General features: G+C 40.7%; 1 protein-coding gene across 1 annotated transcript in view; it reads right to left on the reverse strand.

Moving 5' to 3' along the window:
* syt1a (synaptotagmin Ia) overlaps positions 1 to 24,600 on the reverse strand; it is a 24,936-nt gene continuing 336 nt past the window's right edge. Inside the window, exons 2-8 of the mRNA XM_030779246.1 lie at positions 16,498 to 16,670; positions 13,570 to 13,695; positions 10,171 to 10,338; positions 8,955 to 9,122; positions 7,649 to 7,766; positions 1,559 to 1,692; positions 1 to 207 (exon numbers count right to left, since the gene is read on the reverse strand). Of these exons, the coding sequence (XP_030635106.1) occupies positions 1 to 207; positions 1,559 to 1,692; positions 7,649 to 7,766; positions 8,955 to 9,122; positions 10,171 to 10,338; positions 13,570 to 13,695; positions 16,498 to 16,670 (1,094 nt within the window). The remainder of the gene's footprint in view (positions 208 to 1,558; positions 1,693 to 7,648; positions 7,767 to 8,954; positions 9,123 to 10,170; positions 10,339 to 13,569; positions 13,696 to 16,497; positions 16,671 to 24,600) is intronic.

Consider the following 24,600-nt stretch of genomic DNA (forward strand, 5'->3'; position numbering starts at 1 on the left):
CTATTTCTTAACGGACAGCTGGGCATCCACCTCCTCTTCAGGTTTGAGGACATGCCACTGGGCGATGGGTCTCCGTGGGTTGGCCAGCATATCCGACCAGTGGCGCAGCTCCGTGCCTGTGCTGTTCAGGCCCACAAAGACCTTGCCGATGGCATCGTTCTTGCCGATCTTGTCATAGTCCAGAACAGTTACAACAATTTGAACTTTCTGTAAAGGAGATGGGAAAGATACAGTGATGGAGACAGTGAAATGCAGCGGAGTCAAATTAACACAATGAGTAAACAACTGCAGCGCTGTAACCCATGCTAATATATTATAATAATGTATGATACATAAGGGATTCTTAGGATGTGTTGCCAAATAATGCACACATCCTAGTCAGTGCCAGTGCTGTGGTCTTGAAAGAGTCTTCTTCTGCTGTATTCTCGAAAGTGCCAAAAAAGGTGCATGACCTTTTCACTTCAATTTTATACCACTTGATAGAGTACATCCATTTTCATCTCAGAACGGATCAGTAAACATTTTGAGTAACTAATATCTCAACCTCTCTCTTATTTTCTATTTTTATTTGTACATCAACAAAGTACTTGAAAGGAAAAAAACAAAACAAAACAGCCAATCAAAACTGGTGGTGACAAAATTGAACAGGTCACATCCAACAATTTTCCAAATACCACTTTCTAACAGAGTGTACCATTATGAAGCGATGAGGTAGATAAACACTCCTTGCAGTCTTTAGATAAAGGCCAGTGGAATTCATTAGACAGAGCAAAAACTACAGTGGATTGAGTGTAAACGCATTCCAGATTGGTAGAGTGTGGCGAGGTCAATGGCTCCATCGTGGCGTGTGCTTATTCAAAGCAGTGACTTGTACATGCCTTGCAGGCAGGGAATATGAATTAGCGTCTTAAGAGCCCTGATTATGTTTCGATCCATGGCTCGGCTGGGAGCTGGTCTTGCTATCAAAGTACGCATGAACTCATTGTTCTCAGGAGGCATAGCTAATCTGGCATATAATGAAATATTGAAGCAGCTACAGTGAGACACACAGTGTACTGTCGGTCTGGGTTAGGTGCTTTGGAAGGCTGGTCAAGATGGGTCCTGTGTGGCAGGGAAATATCTCTCCCTTTGTGGTGGTAGATTGTCCTGATTAATGAACACACAGACAAGCTCCGAATTGAAAATAAGGCACACGGAGCCAGACTCGTGATTTCTGAGCTGTGAAGTGCTAAATCAATTTGTGGCAATTACTGCTATGCACAGTGTATTGATGCTCTTCACTGCAATTCATTCTTCCCGACCACCAAAGTCCAGCACAATCTGCATTCACATCAGCTTATGAAACTTAAAGGCAACCTAGATTTTACAGAGATTTGCATCACACACCCTCTCTAGTAGTGTCCATTAGAGGGAGGACAAGAGGCTTTTCATCCTCTATAAATTTTAAACCGTGACATTCTTTATCTTATCAATCCAGTGTCCCACTATATGTTAAAGTCATTAAGTGAGAACAGTTGCATTCTCCACGGAAAACAGTTCAGTCTGTACGAGCCGTTACCTGGATTTGTTCAAATGGCACTTCAAAGCTGAAGGACTCGTTGTAGTAAGGGTTGAGGGTGTTCTTTTTGATTGTCGTCTTCTTCTTCTTCAGCCTCTTTCCATTCTGCATCAGATGGATTTTCACATAGGGGTCTGTGAGAAAAAAACAAAAAACAAAAAACAAAACACTTTGTTTCATATTGGCCCACAAATACTATGCTGCCACTCAAAATAATTTCCTTAAGAGTGCTAATTCAGGTCTTTGCAATGTGCTAAGACTTAAAAAATTACAGACAAGTTATATACTGCATGAATGTTTAATGCCCACATCAACCCAGGTTTCATGAAACAGAAGCAAGTCCTTTCACTGTACCCTCCAGGAATGGAAACCTGTATTTATTCATCCTAACAGATCTAGTACCTTCTCTGGGCCCTTGAACTGTTTAAAATGTCTTGAGACAAAAATGATATTAGTATGATTTGATAGTTCCAACAATATTGAATTTATTTAAAACCTTGCACAATGCAGGAGATGACAATTACACGAATTCGAAACTGACAGTATCATGGAAACAGCATCTCATGCAACAGTCTCCAACACTGACAAAACACAGGTTTTCAATTTGGCCCTAATCAACTCTTATTGCTAGCACCTGTGGTAATTAGCTCAAGCATGCTCACTTTACCATTATAATAGAACAGAGCAATAGTCTGCAGATAATCTAGATCCAAAACCTTTTTGCTTGTTGAGGGAAGTTTGGTGGGTATTGAAGCGCAAATCTTTTTGACATACCTAACACTGATAATGGTCCAGTTAATTACAAGAATTCAGTAACTGACAAAGTGATCTTAAAAGTAGTGAAGTGATTTTCAGTAAAGCTTTTCCCAGATCACTAAATCTTCACTCAGATATCCTTTTAAGGTTAATTATGTGAACATGAAAGCCAAAATGAGAATAGGGACCTCTCTGTAAACAGCCAGCTTTAAGTATGATAAGGAGATTCAGTCCTGTATTTCTCTGGCATATTCACAGCAATTGAGATCATGATTTCAGAGCTGTTTTGCAGATCAAACCAACTGTATCTCGAACTTGATTAGATATAAATCCATATGAGTACACATAATATAATAATGTAATATATTAATACAAAAAAAATTATAATGTTAAAATATTAATATAAATAACAAAGCAAACGTTAAACTGTTTCAGTCACTGTTCCACTGCCACACTATTGTATCACTGCTTTTTTTACGCATGTGTGCTTTTGTAATGAGGGCGCTTCAGTTGTAATAGAAACTATTGTGGCATTGCCTATTGTGTGACTTACTAATTAAAGTACCTAAATGTTCACACAAGTGTTCCTTCAGCAATCACTGCTAACAGAGGAAGGTTTGTGACTGATGCTAGCTTGCAGGCATCAAACATTACCATTAACAATTTAGTTTCCCACGTGCCAGAAGAGGAATGTCAACTTTATCACTGTGTTGCAAAACTAAGATAAAACCCATCAAGGTTTAGCACATATGTCCACAGTTGTGAAGCTACATGACCACAGTGAAAATCACCAAAATTAATGCACAGTGAATAAGCAGTTAATGAGTATGGGAGTGGTCATTGCATCTGATGAAATGTTGAACAGGTTGCTATTTTTTTTTTCTTAGATCTGTCTCTGTGTTCCATATGCTGTAGCCATTATCACAATAGTTAGATGGCCATGGTCAGTATTGCATAAAGTTTTCACTGCTAACATCTGGAGGGTTGCTAGCAGTAGTAAATATTGGTCGAGCTTAACTCCTTTAATCATTTATCCAATTTAGAGAGATGCAGAGTGTCAGCTGACTTGGGGGAGGAGGAAACATATATCCCTGTGCAGTACAACCTAGCACAAGAAAAGAGGAAAAGATCTGTCCAAAGAGCCAGAGATCATAATGATGTTGAATATTTTCCCACTGTGAAGGAGAGCTCTGTGATGAGAAAGGACAGTGTGTGTGTGTGTGTGTGTGTGTGTGTGTGTGTGTGTGTGTGTGTATTGAGAGTGAGGGATGATGGACCGACTACTATCTAAATGAGAATCTTCTGGGCCGCAGCATTAGCACTTCCCATCACTGCCTCTATCTCCAGCTCCACTACCCACTGCTTTTCATATTTACAAACAACCAATTACCTTTTGATTTAGAGTCATCCCTGTAAAAGCTATACAAGTATCTGTGTGTAATCAGATGGCATTAAGAGTTTATACAAGTTTGTTGAAGTCTTCAGCATTTCTGTAATGCTATATCATCTGACTGATAATCATAATCATTTACATGCAAGTCTGCTGAAGCAGATATGGGTTAAATATGTTTTCAAAGTCATAAAATAATTATCTCCATTCCAGAATTCCTAAAATCCTACAGTGTCTTGACAGCAACTGCATGGATGAATGAGGGCATCATGAAGGTTAAATACGTCGCAGAATAAAAATATCACTATCAATTTATCCAGACCTACTCAACAGTCCCTTTCTGGCAACATACTTCAAGTATCATGCCTTTGCTCATAAAAAGCTTTGTTCAGAAAGCAGATTCTTTAACTTTGTAAACAAATACCAAGTTAGGAGATTTCAGACAAATTGAATTCATATTTATTCTCAGAGCATCTCTCGCTCTCTTTCTCTCTCACTCTCTCCCAGTTTCTTTTGGTTTTCCATCCCTTGTTCTTTTTCCCTTTTTCCTTTTCTCTGTTTCTCTTTCTTTAGGCTCAGGAAGGGATAAAAAATCTCTGGCATTTCCAAATCCCCGCCTCGTATTTCAACTGATCTAAATGTTCTTTATCTCCACAGGAAAAGCCTGAGTGCAGCATTCCACAGGCACAGAGACAGAGAGGGAGAGAGGCCCTGGAAGGTGCCCTGAACTCAACACCCATACCATATTAGGAGTAAGGCAGCACAAAACTCCTGCCTACTTTTTCTGACAGCACATTATGCAAGCATCTACACTCACTAACCAAACAAACCAAAAGCAGGGCTGTATAGAAATGGCTTGCTCTGCTCCCCATTTAGGAGGTGATCTCACACTTGCTTGTCCCGTACATGGTGAGGTGGTGTGCATGCCACAAATCAATCAACGAGAGTCCAGTTTCTCCTCACTCCTCATGAGAGAATGATTAACTAAGAACAGTTGGATCTCTGCAACTCACTAGTGCGCGCCAGACAGTACATAACAACTGAGAACCTTGTCTCTGTTGTTGGCTCTATCGCAAAGGTTTGGAGGTGAAATATTTTCTTATGAACAGAGGGGAATATGTGATAATATGATTCTTGGGTACATCAGAAGCACATATATATTCTGCCACATGATCTGGATCCATGGAGTATACATTCTGTCTATTGAGCAACATCAATAGATTTTAAGTTGTAATATGTTCTGTCATGATTTTAGGTAAATTCTGATGAAAATATAGACCTTGTTTAGTAGTCCAGTGTAGTATGAAAGTTAACTATATATTTTTTTATGACCTCATTCATTTTGTAGGGTTGCCTAGCAACACTGTGACTGAATTTTGGTTTTTGATACCTGTTACACAATTGTCTTACACTGTGGCAAATTGCTGAGAACAGAAACAAGCACACTGGTATTACAACAGCTTTGTAAGGTGTAATGCTTACAGGCATCAGGTCTTCTTGTGCCTCTTATCAAAAGAACAGCACATTGCCATTCATATTTTTATGATATATAAGAACAGCCACGGAAGCCTATTCTTTGTGCGCAGGAGGAAGATGGATGGTGATCAAACCATGGCAACAGCTCTAAGGCATGGATGGTTTTATTTCATGTCTTAACTCAAGGCGTAAAGATATAGAAAATGACAAAGCAAATATAAAACTGGTCAATTTTTCTGATGTGGTATGTTTTCAGTGGATTACACAAATGCAGTTGTGGGGCCAGAGGTCTACAGTCATGACCCAGAGGAGCCTCCTGGTGGTCGGATTAATGTACTGTCAACTGCACATAGCGCTGATAGTCATTTACTAATCCGATTTGTTGAGCTATGACCCTGTAGCTTGAGCAGCAGTAACTAAAGGTGAAATGTTAAGACTTCAGTTCTCCTAAGTGTGGACTGAAGCACTCAAAAGGGCCTATCACAGTTCCTACAATCACCAAACTCTATTGTGAGAGCTGATCAAAACTGAGATACTGTAATATTTCCTCTTCAAATAGTTGCCCTATTAGTTTTACTAGTTCTCATTCATTTCTAAAGAGGTTTGGCATGTCAAAGCTTATTGTTGATGGGTCACTTAGAGTGTGTAGGGAAAGACATTCTTAGGAAATAATTCTAATTACATATCTTTTAACTGAAAGAACCATGTTCTTGTATGCCAAGGAGTAATTAGGCTCAGTAAACGGCGTTTGAGCAGAGAAAAGGACAAATTACAGGCCGTCAATTATGTGCCCTCCCTTTCAAATTCCATCTGAGTCACTATTTAGATACTCACTAATTATCTATAATATTGTAGATTCTGTCCATTGTCTCATCCATGTGACAAATCTAGGACACAACAGAATGGGGCTCCCAGATAATTTTGTACACACTTTTAATAGGCAGTTATGAAAGTTGAAGCTGTATGTACAATGCAGCCTGAGGTCTTTTCTTTATTTCTTGGATGTTGACACTGGTACTTGTTTGACAGTCATGCAATGATCTATAGGAAGACAGGAAATGTACACAGCTAATTCTGACAGCTGAACGGTAAAATAACACATAGCATGTTAGCACACTGCTCTTAGTCATACAAAATATATCAAACGTGGTAAGCTGCATATTAATCAAGGGGAAATAGCATTACCCTCGTCAAAAAGATACATTAACATGGAGACACTTCTAAACAAAAGGTAAAAATAAGCAAATAAGCAGAATTTGCATGTTTTGGAGGATAAATCTGCTAGCTGTTGCCTTCCTGGACGGACACAGGGATTGTGCCATGACAGTGACTTATGATAGTATGAGGAGTTGGTGATTCCAAACTGGGAGATGAAGTAGGTAAAATAGAAAAAAAAAATGTAGTCACTTATTGCACTGGCACTCCCAGTGGGAGTGCTAAATTATGGAGCTGCTCTTTGAAAGCTCTAGTTCTGTGCACCTGCTTCAACTAAAAACTCTTTCTCAGAGGTTGATCAGACTTGACAGACAGCTTATGACGAGACTGAGACTAGCATGCAAATGTATGGCAGTAAGAGACTCTGTGAGCTGTCAGCCCTGGAGAGTTGCATTCTAATGGCCACCCTTGCTACTCTAGCTGATGAGGATGAGCTTGTGCCACTTAGCAAACAGCAGGTGGGCTCTGCTCCATCAGCCTGTCTGGCTTTCAGACATCAGGGGAGGGGAATTGACCACATGCATTGAAGTCTCAGTGTGAAATAGGACTTTGACGAGGGGGGTGGAAAGCACCCCAATGGACATGGCCGTCCTAAACTCAGTTGTGAACTATCTTTTTGTTTTGTTTGTTTTCTGATTTATTCATTACTTGATTTATTTCTTCATAAGAGAGAAATTCTTTTTTTTTCCCTTTTGAATCGTGACCTGAGATTTTGCATTAGAAGAAGAAAAATAAATTGAAAACATGCCTTGAGAGATATTGTTTATACACCCTGAGCGACGCAGCATGAAATGTATTCATGTTTTCACCAAAGCTAAGTATGACTGTTGGTGATGAAGCAGCATCTCCCACACAACAGAAGGGGTTTTAGGCTATGTGAAGAAGCCCTTGGGGCCATGTTGGATTGTTCTGCATGTGTTAGCTAAGAAAATGAGCGCACAAAAAACTTGTTTTTGAAAGTTAAGCCTATTCTAACAGGTGAGAGCTTAGTTGCCATTTTAAGGGATGTAATTTAGAGGATGTCAGAAGCATTTGAGCATAAGGATAGACTTTCATAAAGTAGTTTTGACAGCCATGCATGTGTCACAAGTAGAAATGTCAGCAAAAATATATTAGACAAATTAAACTTTTTCTCAAAAATATGATTTCTGCTTTAGGACACATGCACAAGGTAATCATCTTGTCTACCTTTCTTGGGTCTGGCTGATCCAAGAGGACCTTCAGCAAAGTTCTCCCAGCAAAGTTCCACTTACCTGACAAGCCACCCACATCCATCTTCTTCAGGTTCTTGGCCTCCAAGATAACCACAGTCAGCTTGCCAGCGGTGGGCACATACCGCAGAGAGAAGCAGATGTCGCCCAGTTTCTCTTGCTGTTTAAAATAAGGGTGAGGAGTCAAGACCCAAAAGAGCACACGAGGAATGGACAGAAACAAAAGTGAACTCAAAACCTGCAAAATACTGAAAGTACTCAAGTAATTTTATTTGCATCTTGAATTGTTAATCATCTTTTCCCTTCTTATTCTTTTTTGCCCTCTAAAATGGTTTTGACTATATTTATAACAGTGTTATAAAAACATCTAAAATAAGTGTATAACTGAAATCTCACACTGTGTAGTTATCAATGTTGTGCTTATGAATGTGCTTCAAGTGTGTTAGGAATGTGTTTCCATCTTCATAGTTTTAATCACAAAGGCTACTATTTTAAATGACTGCTACTTTAAGTAAAGGGGTCATTGGAGTTGTGATACATAAATACTGTTCATTTGATCTGTTTCAGTAATGGCACTTAATACATGGTCTCAAGCCATGTATGAAATGATCAGATACACCGTGTGATATGGAATAATACTGCAGCAAGTTAGCCACAACCTTCACTGTGTGCAGATGCCCTTCAACTCCTGGCATCACAAGGCATTTGACAGCGTTATAATTAACCTTTACATAAAGCGACCATAGCACAGAAAACAAGGCTCCCCTAGCAACCTGTGTTTAAATGCTATACTCCATGACATTTACCATGAAAATTGAATCTTTCAAGTCACTGCTTGGGAAAGCATAATTTTATTAATAGAAAGGGGGCATTGAGGCCTGATTAAGTGACATTTACATGGGAGATGGATAACCCTCAACTCAAGCAGTTCCTCTTGATAACTCAGTCTAACCTGGAACCTACCCAGACCTGCAGTTAGGCATTCCTTAATGATCACAGGAGAGTAATTTTGCAGTTAATACAATATAACTTTGTTATTTTACCACATTTGTTCTTGATAGTCAGAGATTATTACTAAGGAAATTAATGATACAGTGACTCATTAGCAATTAGATCACGTAGACAATCAAAGTCTGTAGAACTGAAGACCCCAGCAGTTGCAACAGCCCGAAGGATTACACCATTTTCTGAACCTTCTGTAGCTTGGAGATGGCTCCTTATTGGCTCTACTAATCCTCTGCTATCATTCTTCCACACCAAATAGCTGTGCTGCTCTAATTAGACTGAGATCAGGTATGCTGAACAAATAGAGTATTTACTCATGTTTTCATGTGGAACTGACTCATACCTCCTCCTTCTCAGCACTCTGGAGGTCCCTCCACTCCTCTGTCACATGGCTGAAATCTACCTTGTTCATGGGCACCTTCACATCTCCAATGGCATCATGCTTGGAGAAGCGGTCAAAGTCATACACCGTCATCACTAGAGTCTTACCTCCTAGTTCAGTGTAGGGGACCTAAAGAGGACCGAGGTGAAACCATTGTAAAAGCTACAAAACAAAAGGTATGACATTTGTATCATTTACAGCGTTCTCAAGGTCATATCAAATGCAAGTTAATCAAAGCAATTAGATCCAGTGCCTTGCAACTCCTCCAACAAAAAATTACACCAAGATTGGTTACAAGTCTAAACATGCTGATGTATGCAAGGAAGTTTGGTAATTATACATCCATTATGAGAAATGGTTGTTTGTGGAAGAGAGCCATTCCGGAACATTACAATTCAATCTTCTCCTCAGAGCTGTCCTTGACTGCCAGACAGGAGCCTTATGTACTAGTAAAATGAAGGGATGAAATATGGGACTGTAGGAAGGGGATTGTCTAGGATTTGATTCTTGATTGCCTACAATTGAGCTGTTTTCCAGACAAAACTCATTATATTGGAGAACTTGGTACAACATGGTGACAAACTGCTTGATTGGCTAGGAGAGAGATAAGAGAGGGGGGTTGCTATTTTGTCCTTGACGCTATCACACCAGCGCTCTAGCTGCTTCATTTAAATAACAGCAGCACTTGTGATTAGATGACAAAGGTGCAACACTGTGGCTATTGCATGTGAAATATTCGAGACTGAGAAAACAGAATGAGAACAAAACGTCAGTGAAAACAAGCACCACATAAAAACAAAATAGTCTCTTTGATTCGAAGCTGAGGTTATTTCATGCAGCATTTTCAGCAAAATATATCATCAAAGGTAGCTTTGCAAAATCCTTGACAAAACTCTCCATTTCATAAACTGTGGATGACACTGTCAATGAAACAGTCCCTTGGATAAGGAATGAAATCTTGAGACAAATCTGGTTTTCCAATATAGAGGTGTTATTTAATTTGTTATTCGAACTCTTTTCAAGACAAATGTTTCTATTTCTTCACCATGCAGAAGAATCTAATGTGGGTTCACCTTTGTATGACAGTTTGTTCCTAACATTCTATCATTCATCCTGTGGATACCTGGAAAGTCGTGATTCATGTGTGATTAGGTGATAAATATAGTGCTTATCTTACCTTGAAGGTGAACTGCTCATTAAAAACAGGATTCAGCGTCTTTCTATGAACCTTAGTCTCAAACTTCTTCTTCTTGTCAGGAAGCAGGTAGACCTTGACATAGGGGTCTGAAGTACCTCCCATGTCCATCGCAGGCAGCTCTGCCGCCTGGATGATACCCACTATAAGCTGGAGGGCACAAGACAAATATGTGAATGCAACATACCCACAAAGACCACCTGACCCACATCATGGCTCCCAACAGCATTCATCAGTTTTGTAAGTGTGTGTGTGTGTGTGTTTATGTGTGTGTGTGTGTGTGTAAAACAGAGTCTTAGGTTAGCCACTGATGATATAAACTGCACTGTTTTGCTTAAGCAGCATAAATGTTAAAGAAAAGTAGGCCATGCCTCCTTCCTCTCATTACACCAACAGAAGATCTGGCACATCTTCAGATTAATAAGAAGAGTGAAAAAGTAGGATATATATGAAAGCCTTTCAGTGTGTTGTGTGCTTCTCAGTGCTGGAGACAGCATACACTTTAAACAGGCCGAAGCTAAAAGAAGCGCAGGGGTCAGGTGATGTCAAGCGTGGAGTTAAAGGGCCTCTCTGCCTGCATCAGGCCGATAATTGATAGGCACACAGGGAGGCCTGAGAGCCTGATTGACCTGCCAGTCAGAACAGCTCCTTCATGGCCTCTTGGGCCAGTCAGTCAGTCAATCAACTTCCCATCAGACAGCCATCAGTGGCCAATCTGGAGGGCGACCAGTGCACTCAGGCATGGAGCGCACCACAGCTGTCAAGACCTTGCCAATGGCACAGCATTCAGCACGATGTCACCATGAGAAAAGGTGCCAAAGTGAGATGGTGAATGCCAGTGCCAAGGATTTAATCACTACCCTCTAAGTTCCAGTGTGTATCCTGCTTTTCTCTTGGAAAAAAAAATACTGTGGTACCTATTCTAGTTAAAAAAAATCAGTACAAACTGTTGCTAGGTTGTTCATCATAGTCCGTACCATGGAAACTAAATCAGTGGTCATTCGGGTCAGAAAAGGTTTAGGTGAGCTTCGGAGCTCAGCATGAGAGCTCAGCACCATTTAGAGCATGGAAATACTGCACACAGACACACAGACACACACACACACACACCACCTACCAATTAGCCAAATCGCACCAGAAAACTGTGGGGATGAATAAGTCCTCCAGTGCAATAGATATTTCTGGCTTGCACAATGCACCCAAGATAATGCACACCATTCTCCATACATTACTTTTATGCATCTCAAGAAGCATCAGTGTTGCTTACAGACTCACAGGGTTTCTTAAAAGCAGAGGGACTCACTGAATTAATGTGGAAATGTCTGTCTATGTAGCTGTCTCAACATATTAGTAAACTAAGTCGTGCACAGAGTATTGGTAGTACAAAGTGATACTTCTGTGTTCTAGTTGACAGTAAAAACAGTGTCCCCTTTTGATAGGTTAAACGCATAATGTGAATCGAGCCACTGATCATACGAGAGTGTGACCATTCGTCGTGACATGTTGTCAATTAGATTTCAGCATAGCTGTTCAGAGAGGTTAAATGTTAGCCATACAACTATGAAATGTCAAAACACATTTTGTCAAAACTAAACCTCCTAATGCCAGTACTTTCTTCAGTATCTGAGAGCACATCATCTGAAATTAAACCATAATAGTGCTCTCATATATTGTGTATTAACTTTGTACTTTTTAATATTGACTAGTTATTGTCTAGGCTACTCCGCTGTATATGAAATTCTTGTATAGCTTTTAGAGTGAATGATTTGTGAGACACTGTCTTTTTTTCAGCTCACCAGCATCTCCATATTAAATACACTTAATCTGTCTTTAGACACTGGTAGCTGTAAGCTCAGTTTTCACTCACAAAGGTTTACTGAAAACATTTTATTAGGATAAGACATTTTTACTTATGGCTCTTCAAGATTAACAATGAGTGGTCATTGGCTCCATTTTTGTGGTTAAGGGAGATTCTATTAGAAACACTGAGATGGTCATATTAGCTGACAGATCTTCCTTAAAGCCCCCATTTGGTCTCCTCAGTCCATTTATACTATAACTCTCATTAGTAAGCCATAGTCAGTTTCTCTCATGCCTGGATGGCCATCCTGCATCAGTGCTGATCACGTGTGCATCTCTTTGACTTTTAAGCATGTACAATCTCTTTTCATCTTCTCTTTCCAGTCAGATCAGCCTTGCCCAGCTGAGCTGGAAAGGGAAGATTACTTTTAAGCAAAACCTGGGCTTAGTCGATGACCCCAAAAGTGCATGGTGAAGGGCAAAAGCTGCTGAACTAGCTCCCTTGCCACAATGTGCCTTGAACTGTCCTCCTGGCAGGTCTATTCAGTGTAATTTAAAGGTAGACAGGGGAAGGCACAGGAGCTTGACTTAGCTGCTCTCCCTCTCTCTGGTGCTTGTTATTGAGCTGAAACTGGGTCAGCCTGATGTAGCTCAGTTGGCTTTGTGTTTCATGCTATTGTGTGGCAGCCCCTGAGCCCTGTGCATTACTGTTTAGTCTGCTGTGTTTTCTTCCTGTCTGCAGCTCCTTCGCTCTGTGGTCTCGTTTCCTTCTGTGTACATCTCTAATGGTGATCTTGGGAATGCTATCAGTGTACTGCTTTGTTTAATGGACTACTATTTTTGAAACTTGCAATAATTATTAAATCTCAGAGCTTTTGCGCTATGAACCAAATTGAACCAATCCTGCATCTTGATTCCAGTCATTGCTGAACAGTTACCTAGCGTATATATACTAAAGACTAATGCCCTGGTATCGCTGTGGTTATAAAAAGCTCTAATTTCTTTGTGCCTGAATAGAGTGATGGGTGCGGGTGGATAATCTCAGCCTGTCAGGTTTGTTTCTGGCAGCTTGCATGCGGACTCTGCAAGGGACAGTGATGCTTTCCCACACTGCCTCTATTATCTGTCAGCCAACGTCTGCCAGAGAGAAGTTTATCTGCTTCTCAAGTCTTTTAAGTCTCAGCAACTGAGAGAAACAAACAGATGAGTTTCGGTTCAGCCACCGTTTTGTTGAGGTCAAATGAGCAACCTCACTCAGAGGGGAAATTTTACAGTGGAAAAGGGATAATTCAGACCAAAACCAGACTGGTATGATCCCTTTAGAACCTCTGATATAAACAGAGTGATTCACCTTGAGATGTGTTTGATAAAAACACATCTAAAAACACATCTAAAAACACAAGCTATGACAACAGCTTAAGTATGTCATGCATTATATTTACAGACAGCTTCAAATGATTCATGAACTGGAAAATGGAATGAAACAAAACACTACATCGGACATTGACCATACTTACAAGAACTTTTTTTCCCTCTTTTCTCAAAAACCACATACACTGAGATTCGGTGGCAGATCCTTACCGTATTCTCGGTGAAATTGTAATCCAAGGAGTACTGTAATTTGCCCAGTTTCTCTTCCTCCTTGGGCTCCACCTCTTTCTCTCCATCGGTCAGCCCTGTCTCAGCATCATCCTCATCCTTCAAAGCCTGAAGGAGACACCCACCAAGAGTCAGTCCCCTCCGCTTGACACTCGTGCCAGCCACCAAGTAGCTGCGCCCCGGGCCTGCCTGGACAGCTCGCCCCTGTAAAAGCTGCCTCTCTTTTTGGGGAGCAAGCACTAAAATACCATAGGGGTCAACACCATGACATGCTTGGTAAATGCACTAGCTTTGGTCTGTAACCCCCTGATATGTTCAATCAATCAATCTATGGACGTTCTAAGTCTCATTGGGAAGAGGTGGGGAATCAAATGCGTTGAAAGAAGGATGGAAATAATGGGCACAAGCAGATTGGGGTTGAGGAGAGGAGATGTTTCCCAAATACAGTGGACAATTCCCTTGATGCTATTCAAGCAGATCAGTTTCTGACTGAAAACGAATCAATGGGGAAATGTCACGAATGGCATATGATAGAAGAGTTCCCTGACTACTACCCTGAATCTGAAGTGGTGGGGGGTGGTGAGTGGGGAGAATCAAGGGGAGGGGACCGCAGATTGAGATTGAGATTGGAAAGCATGCGATTGAAGAGTTCTCAGTTCATTCAGTGTGAAAGTTGCCTTCCAAAAGGTCAGTCTTTGTCATCAGTAAGCATGCAGGGCATTCTCGTAATACAGAACGGTGCTCTTTCAGTGACCCCCCCCATTCTCACTTGCGTAACTCTCGGATACACGGTTGCATTGTCATAACCCTCAGCTGCATGTGTTACCACCACGCTGATGGAAGCTATAAGCATCATGCTAGCAGAAGGTGTTCGTACAAGGGGTCGTAATGTATATGGGGCCTGTCCTATTAGTTGTCAGGTTATTGGTGTGAAAGCAACAAGGCTGAACAAAATTGATTTCTGTTCTGTTCCAAGCCCATTGGACTTCCCTGATATGTGTGATATGTAATCAAAAGGCAAATAAAATGATTAAGGCCAGACTATACCCTAAGGAAACAGGTTTATTAAATGAGGCCATTCTTTCCTGAAATGTATTATTTATTTTTACCTTTGATACTACTTACCTCTGCAAAGCAGTTAGCGAACAGTTAGATCATCATAGCTATAAATATCTGCCCTTTATATTTTGTTCAGCTAATGAGCTAATGTTCAATTAATGGCATTCTCTATGTGGATTTTGTCATGTTGAAGTGGACAGTACTGGGGCTACTGATAGCAGTAGACATATGCAGTTGTAATGATTAAACCCTCACTCTGTTTCCATTTATAAAAGGATAACCTGAAATAATTGGCACCTTAATCATTGTACATGGGCATATTTGACTTGAAAGGAGAAATCAATATGGTTCAACCTTGTCAAAGCAAACCCACTGCTTTTTCTCTTAGACATATATATGTGCATATGCAGAATTACACACATATATATTTGTAGACATAAATGAACTGTATGCATGGTTACATATAATTCGTTCTACAGGAGTAAGTTGTTTTCAAGAAGCTACTGAACATCAGAGCAGCAGGCTTAAGAAGATCCAACAGCAATTGGGAACCTACCGCCAGTGCCAATCCCGCACAGTCATCAGACACAACATAGATAAGGAGGACATAGAAGGAAGAAACACAAATTAAAACAACCACACATAGAGGTAACCACGTGAGTCTGGGCACACCAGGAGAAATGACTACAGAGGAGCTCTAGGCCCCATTTCTGCCAGGGAGTGAATGGAGTCTTTTTTGTGTGGAGCAGTCACTACCATTTATTTGGTGTAGCGGTACCGACAGGCTGCATGTTTGTATATTAGCATGTGTTGTCATAGAAAAAAGGGAACCAACACTGGCTGCTGTTGACTTTGTTTAGAATAATCTACTGTGTCTTTAATTTTGTAATTTAAAACAAATCACTGCTCAATTTACAGGAGCCGTCGTAAGTAATCTTGTCAGCAACATGTTTGTGTCTAAAAAGACAGTGATTCTGAGTAAGACTGAGTGATTTTGGACAACTATTCAACTTCTGTTCTGTCATACTGTTGTGTTGATCCACACAGAACTTCACAAACAGCTTGCTTACATATTTGCTGATCCATTGCAGGCATCTGGTAAGTGCTGACTTTCTGGTATACTCTGATCAAATTGGTATAGCCTTGAATAAAAACTTTAGAAGTTTGACCCTTTGTTATATTCCCATTTAAAGCTTATGTGTTCCTTGCTCTTCATTGCCTTCTATGTTAATCATTGTTTCCAACTCATGAAGTGAGTTGTGTCAGTGTGGACTCAAAGGCAATCCTCACACTGTGAATTACACAGACTTTGAGAATTATTCTGTTAGAAGTGTAGTATTGCGATTCTGTTAATGCAATTAGTATGCTAACAAGGGTTAAAGTGCCAGTGTTCCATATAATTTCTGAGTGCATTAGAAAGGGAGGGCTGAATTAATTTACTCCCCTCCATGTTTAATTAGCTACCGTCATTTCTCTGGGTTGATACCACTTCATCACACAGCGTACCATCAGCACACTAAAATGTCCATTGTTCATTAAGCAAAAACTAAAAGGATCAGAGAGATTCAATACTTTTGAGCCAGGTTTTCCAACACAGCCCTGTAAATAGAGTCAGTGGTGAAGCAACATTGTTAACTAAATGCAGATCTCACTGTGAGCTCCTTTTGCTGACCATAATTTGATATTGGGTTCTTGGAACTAACCAGAAAACAAATAAAAATTACATTTCACAGAATGATATAAAAACAATATAAGACTTGCTGCCACATTGGAAATGACTCTATACTAAATAATCAGTTGAGGTTGAGAAGTCATAGACTAAGCAAAATAGCGGTTACAAAATGTCTTTACCTCGGTTTTGGCACCATCTTTGACATCCTTCATGTTGATTGCATTCTTGCCCTTGTCTTTGCCCTTTTTCTTGTTCTTCTTCTTGAATATCCACTTTTTGCAGATGCAGAAGCAGCATGTTACAACTAGTATGACGGCTACAAAAGCAATGGCTATGATGGCCCATGAAGGCACTGTGGAAACAGAAATACAATGATCGTTCTTAGACAATTTTGAGATGTCTAGCAACATGCAATCAGTCTCAGGTTGAGAGGACCACAGCCCATTACTTCGTCGATCTACATGTGATTTATGGTGGAAATAAAAAAAGAACTTATTCTATGAAATGGCCAATAAATGGTACATGGTACAAGTGTTGAAATTTGCCCACTGTTAGGGGGCTTTGATTAGTGGCTGAACTCCTTCCATGTCTGTGTCTAGACATGGTGGTGTAGTGATTCTTCTCAGACGTTTCAGAAGACATTTCAGCAGTCAAGTGAACACCCTAAGCCAATTTGGTGGAAATAACAGATGCTGACATTCACAATCTGCCTTCTTAACAGGAGACTTGCAGGAACTTGACACTTTCGTGCTGGTCTCCTCCATTCTGGATTCAGCATAGTAAGGGCTGCGGCTCTCAATATACACAACTGCTAAAAACAAGTGGATTCCAACAATGGCTTTCTCACAGTGAATGGAAGTAGGAACAGGGCACCAGTGGCTTAGCTGAGATGGTAGGAGCTGAGAAGTAAGAGAGCAGGATCATCCAATGGAAGATTGTGGGCTCATTTCCTGATTTAATGAGAATATTAATTATTTACTCGAAAGAAATGTAATTTTTCTGACACTTCTGTTGCAATGGTTGATGCTATGCCACTGCTGAACCTCAAACTATTTACATTGTTTATGTAGAGCGGTTAGAGGGAAAGCAAAAAGAAACAGTAAATAATGTACATACGTATCTTGTTCTTTAGCATGTTTAACTGATTTCAACTGGTTTCAACTGCAGTGAACATATTTACGACACTTTAAGGTTGAAGATACACGAAATGCACCTATAAAGAGAGTTGTGCTTAAAAAGGTATTCCACTTTCCGAGCAGGGTGTGAAATGATATGAAAGTGATGTTTCCTCTGCAGTGCCAGATTTTGCTAAATACAGCTCAGAGCTGCATTAAGTGCTGTCAGGGACAGACCGGCAAACTGCTGAGCTCCACAGGCCAGCGACGGCTCTAACAGTGTGCTGCCAAACGTGGAGACGCCTCTCTAAACTAAAGACTGAAACCACCCATACAACAAGCATCAACAGTCCAGGGATTCATGAACGGGGCCTCGGAAGTATAGGAGGGGGAGGGAAGAGCCAGATGCGATGGAAATAATGTGGAAATGTAACGGAAGAAACCTCCATCTAGAGTTGTATAATTACAGCTCTTGTTTATCAAACATCAAACACCTCGAAACCAAAAACATCACTGCATTTCTGGGTCACATATACTCTTAGTTTACACTTGGATGGGGGTGTGATTTGCATGGGTAATAAGCTGTAGTAGATACTGTATTTAAAAAAAAAACATAGTGGCCACAACAGTTGGGATATTTTATGAATCTACTGAGGTTACAACTCATTCAAAGCTAAATATAGAATCTTCCATTTTCAGTCATTCCTCCATTTTGCTTCCTCTCTGTAAAGCTTTGAGGACTCTATATCTTTTTGGCACTTGAAAGAAACATCAGTAGAAAAGTGTTTTATAGTTTCTCTCACTCTCTTTCTCACTCTCTGTCTCTCTCTCTCTCTCTGCCCCCTCTCTCTTTCTATCTCTCCCTCTCTCTCCCTTCCATGAGCTTTAGATTTGTTGGCACAGGGCAGCATTTCCCTCACCAGGGCCCAAAGGGAGAGTGGAAGAGAGAGAGAGAAAAAAAATCAATGGGCTGTTGACAAAATCGATAAGCACTCTCCTCCAAGGAAAAACAGTGAGTGATGGTCTAAAATAACTTTGGGATCCTCAGCCCTTGGCCTTGCTGGAGCTGTGTGGTAATGGAAGTGACAGTTGTGCAGCAGTGAGTTTTGAGCCCCGCCCCCCCCCCCCCCCCCCCCCCCCCCTCTGTTCTGTGGTCTCAAACTTCCTAACCATCTGTATGGAATGTCTCCGCTCAAGAAGTGACTGCATAACAAGGCACTCTATATTTCATTGCATTGTGGGTTTTAGGGCCATCGGGCCTCACTCATGTATTACACGCGGCTAACACATTATTGCTGATTGATTGCCCAAAACACATTATTCTATCATGGAAACACCTTTAAGTTAAACTGAGATAAAACAGACATGACAAAATTTAACAATACTTCCACCAAGATAATGTCAAATGTCCGGGAAGTAGAATGCCTTTTTTATTCATTTATTTATAGAATACATTTTTTAATTAATTTCTGGATAGGAGCATGAACATGCTTGTTTTGTGAAGAAGTTTTGACCAGTGCATTGTCCATTCTATCAGCTAAACTTCAGAAGAGGCAAATGTTAAAACAAACCCGTCAGAAAAGTGGGAACTGGGAGCAGTTTTAAATGTCGCTCTGTCAGTCAACAGGTGTCCGAGCTCCATCTCTCAGAATACCTCTGACGGCCAAAACATCATCACAGTTACAAAGCCCCTGACCTGAGCCCTCTGTTAACCACTTTGCCCCTTTTTTGTGTCCCCATTCTATCTCCTATCCTTTACTGACCTCAGTATCAGGCCATGACAGTAAATAAAGAATGTCATTCTGCTCTTCGAGTCGACGACAGAGAGGACGCTATCACAGGATTTCTGATACCATGCAGAACTATGAGGTGTCGGTGAGTTTAGCCAACCATTTCTACCATGTGGTACAAAAGATGAGTCTGTAATGGATGTGTCTAGAAAATGGCAGTTTCATATGTAAGGCTTGTTAGCTGAAATGATAAGTAAGAGCATCTTGCAGTAGCAGCTGTGGAGCTCTGACACTCTCTTTGAGAAAAGAGTTATACCTACTGCACTGACTGAGCTTGAGACTAAATTAATGCATGTAAACAATTACAACATTAGTTTTCAGTGTAACGATGCAGCCTGGTATTGCAATCAGATTACTTTTGCTCATCTATTAAAATGTATTAAATACCTCTCTTATGAACTGGTGTTTAGAAAATCATTGTGTTGGTGATTGTACCCTGTTTGTGACAAATGAGCTCTCTGCTCAAAAGCCATTGCAATAAGCTGCAGCTTATCTTTTTCATCAAGCACATGTCTCATTCTGAAAGACACTTTTGTGTTTCTTAATTAAAAGAACCTGAGTCCCAGAAAGCAATGGAAGCATCCACTAATTAACTACATTGTGTAAGCGTCGATTCTCCCTCGAGAGTGCCAAGCAAGCATGTGCTTTACAGTTTTAAGCAGTGGTTATCTCTCATTCCGCTACAGAGTTGCCCTGACCTCAAAAAAAAAAAGAGAGACAGAGAGAGAGAGGAAGAGAGAGAGAAAAGACTAATGGAAAATGGAGTGACATAGCCAGTATGTTTGCTGCCAATGAAGGCTTCAAATCAAATCTTACACTGTCATTGAAAACCATCCAGAGCATGGAGGCCAAAATGCATTGCTGAGCAATGAGACACCTACTTGGTTCTCTACTGTGAATGCCAACAAGCAGGCGATAAGTCTACCATCTTGCTGCTGCTTTCAAGGACACAGCGTGTCCTTTTGGCTCAATCAAGCCAGGGAGTGGTGCTGAGGAGTTGTCTCCAGCTGTGTGTATCTGGCACACATAATACACATTCTCCCTTGTCATAGAATAAAGCTTTTTTGTAAACCTGATTTAAATTGCAGCAGGATGAACAGACAAAACACGGACAATGGAAACCTGGTAGTGCCAAGTTATTGGACACAAAAACCTTACTACCTCGCTTTTAGCTTTCTGTCCATAGCACCTCTGACTTTTAAGGCAGTGCTAACTGAACTGAGGTGTCCTACAAATTAATAGCACCACATCACATTTAAAATCAAATCGATTTTTTGCTACGGCAATTTATGAATTTTACAGCTTAATTTTATAGAGAAAGATCTATTTGGTGAGATGCACAGCCTTGCGTTACTGACATTAAACTAAAGGCAACAGATGTGATGATTACTCTTTTTTATCAGTTTTGAAGGAATTTCCTCTGGTTTTGTCACTCGGAGACAAACAGGTAATCATTATATTTTGAATATTCAGGAAATTTATGAATTAATGTGACATGTTTCAGAGTTCATCTTAACATCCTCAAAACTGATCAAAACTTTGGCTCAGCAAATCGATTTCTCTGAATATAGATAAGATACAGTGGTAGAGAGATTCAGTGATATAGAGATAGCTGTATGTCCTGTTCAATAAAAGGATATCAAAATGAACACAACAGACAATTCCATGTCTGCCAGACAATAGCGAATCTTGTGTAAATAGTCTGTTTTCCAAGATGCTGCACATGCTTGCATTTCAACCCTGCTCCTCACATGTTACATTAAATTTCACACAACATAACACTAATTCTAATCAGCAACACTATGAGGACAGAAACACTGAACTAACTTTTGGGCAAATCTCATAGAAAGAGTAGAATCATGGCAGTTTTCTCTCAGTATTAGCTGAGTTTCTTTTGTTCAGCATTGGTTCAGTATTTGTCATCAGGTGTTTATCTAAGTCAACAGATTGAGGAAATCAGTACATTTAGATTACGTTTAAATGTAGTATGAGCTGTGTTGTTCTGAGAGTGAGTTGGACAGGACTGTTTTGTACATGCTGTGAGGTATGGACACAAGCTTTCTGCTCGCTAACAATCGTTCCAAGCTCCTCATGAGAGTAGAGTGCAGCGCTCCACATCTCAATCGGCGAGGTTTGATAGAGCGTCTGCTTCGATTATGCGCTGCAAAGACAGAGTGAGTGAATACAGCAGAGCCCAGTAAAATGAACTAACAGGGTAATGTGTGTCGCAGTGGCAACACAAAGTTAATATATTGTGACAGCACCCTGTTGGTCAATTAACCCTGACAATACAGCAAGTTATACAAACATGAGCAAGAAAAACACGAGCTCCCTCAATGACCTTTTGTGGATGCGTGTGTGTACTATATGATGATGTATGGTTTAATTAAACCATCTCCAGTTACGAAGGGGCAGAACAATTCTGTTTTCATATTTATTCACAAAAGTGATGTGAGCTGAAAGTGATGATACCACGAGGAGTAATATCCCGTTCTTTCATTTCCTCAGTCAGACTCATCCTTACTAGATGGTATCTTTTGTTATTCTATTTGAGGCTGCCGTGTGTAGAGAAAAACCCCATCCAGACAGCGAGAGACCACAAACAACACAAAGCCAATGGGATCACTGATTGAGAGGCTGAAATGACCACAGCCTGAGATGGCACGTCCTCCTGGTCCCTCTGTTCCTCCCACCAGTTCAGCAGCAGATGAGGTGAGGGTGGGTGGTATAAGCTGGACCTCTCTGTTTGTTTGTTTTCATTTCTGAATTAAAGATGACTGGGGACAGGCGACTCTTACGTGCCCTGTTGTCTTGTGGTAAGGGAAGTAGGATGTGAGGGCTGGTGGATGCAGGCTGTGGGAAGACGGGCCAGGTCAATGGTGCTCCATGTGGGAGGGCTGCTTCAGCCGTCTGTCAGCTTTTGGCTTAGTTTGGAGTTTGGCTCTCATGTTCCTGCCCTCCTCCTGATATTAGCTTCTGCTACCACCTGCTATGGACTCATATATGAGCTCGCGCAGTCCAAAATCAGGGCTACAGCCGCAGAACAGCCAGTGGAAATATTCAGTGGGAATTCAAAATAGGGGTTTTGCCAGAATACATATGGATTTAACATTATTTGTATTAAGACCACGTTCCGCCTATGAAACATTAAAAAGTTAATATCTAAAAAATGTATCTCTGCTCCTTTGGATATTATGTATTTCATCCGTTGTGGAGCATAAAATGATAAAGAATTTTGAAAGCAGCAGCTGCTTGATGTGTTCCGGATTATTACAGAGGAAATGCTGCACTACTTGTTTACTGTGGCATATAGTAAGAGAATAGAGATGCTGTCTTGTCGTAATGTCCCTATTAGTTTGAATAACTGTTCCGGGCTAAAAATGATCAGACTGCTATTGTGCTGAAAGGTTCATTGCAGATGAAAACAGTAGGGATAAATTTTGAATGCTAGAATGCTAGGACCACCCGTAAGGACCTCATTGTGCAAGCTGAGCTCTCTCACCATTGGTCAGAGCCAGAAACACAGTCCGTCATTCATTGTATTTCATCAGACGTCTGGGAGCATCATCCAGACAAAAAAGCAAATAAACACTTATTTTGTGAGAAGGCCATGACAAAGTGTTTTGTGTCATTTAATGGTTTGCTTGTCTACACAGTAAAGGATGTGACTGCTTGTGACTATTGCGGTCTACTGACACACGGACGTATGATGACAACAGACCACAGATGAGCCCTCTTTAAAGACCATCCAAAGAGACGCAAACAAATAATAATAGGAAAGGTCCGGAACGATGCACATCAGTTTTAATTTCCTTGTGCCTCTGTGAGGTACTTGTAGTGAGTTAATTTGACTAGTGATGAAATTGTCTTTGAAAGCTCTCATCTCTCAAGCTTGCTTATGTAACACTAGGATGGGAAACTTTTCAAACATGTATTTTCATCAGTGCTCTGTAGCATATGTTTTGGTAGTTATCCCCGAATGTGGCACAAGATGGCTGAAAGTGACGGGTCTATGATTTTTGCTCTGCGGTAAACACATGCACTGGAACAAACACAGCAAAATAAAGCACTGATTGAAAGTGGCTTGACAGTATTCCATTGCCACTCAAATCTTCCCTCTTATGTGTGATCCCACACTCTGGAGGCCAAGACAATAGTCTAAAACACAGTTCTGTCTCTGGGCATTCATCAGCTTGACAGAGCAGAGCACAGAGATGCTTGTTTGAAGAGAGACGACACCAAAAACAGTAATTTAGGTCCCAATAATGGACCGCCTTTTTTTGGGTTGCACTCAAAGGGGCTTATATATATGTCTGAGTCAAACTCAGCAACCCTTTATTTTTGCACTTGTCTGTGGCGTCACGATGTCCTAATTAACAGTTTGGGCATTCATGCCAAAAGTCTGACGGGAGTATGCTTGAGAGCAAGAGCTGGTTCATCTGTGGTGAGGTGGAGGTGTGGACAGTCCCTCCCTTAAGGATGTACCCACCGTTCCTTTGGGCAGGAACCTTCATGTCAAATGATGCATCTTTCTAGCAGTGCTAACAGAGGCAGCTCTGATATCAAAAGCCATTTCTTTTACACCACAGGAGACTCCCTGATTCAGGTTCTCACATGTCCCTCCGTGTTAATCTCATTTAAATATCCAGTAGCCTCCTAATGCATACTTTTGATGACATTTGCAGGTCATATGACTGGTTAAAGTCCACCAGCGCACATTGCACGTCAATGTAGAACATGCACGCATCACTTACTAAGCTCCCTTCATTTCCCAGAGCAAACAATGTGTGTCTAAACAGAGCAGAAAGCAAATCTTTTATCGCGCTCTGAGCTTCATAAATCAGAATAGGTATAATGTAACGTACGTCATGTGAACCGCTGTGAGAGCAATAGATGTCTTTCTTTTCACAAAAGCCATTTCCTGACACTGGAATTACTTCCACACAAGCCAACAAAAATGCCTATATTTAGTGCCAGACTGCACTTTTATTGAATGGGAAGAGCGCTGCTGGACAGAGCATGCTGATTTTTACTGAATGTTAACGCTACTGTTGCATCTTAACAGATGCTTGAGGGCATCTCTGAGATGGAGCATCTGTATACAAGTGATGGGTTGACAACAGCTCAGCATTTCAGTTTGCTCAATATGCTACTGTTGTACACTTCATGTCGAGAGCTGTGTTTACTTGGAAATGAGGCGCAGGGTGAAACAAAAGCAATAGTGACAGGCATAGCGACCCCATAAGTCATTTTCTCTCTTGTTTACAGCTGCTGTAGGAAGGGACATGTTGTGAGCACATCAGCTGTTTGGTAACTTGTTTCCACCTGGAACTTCCATTAAGAGATGTGTAAACCAAGCAAATTAACAGATGAAATG

Source organism: Chanos chanos, chromosome 1 (genome assembly GCF_902362185.1).
Source record: "Chanos chanos chromosome 1, fChaCha1.1, whole genome shotgun sequence".
Taxonomy (NCBI): Eukaryota; Metazoa; Chordata; class Actinopteri; order Gonorynchiformes; family Chanidae; genus Chanos; species Chanos chanos.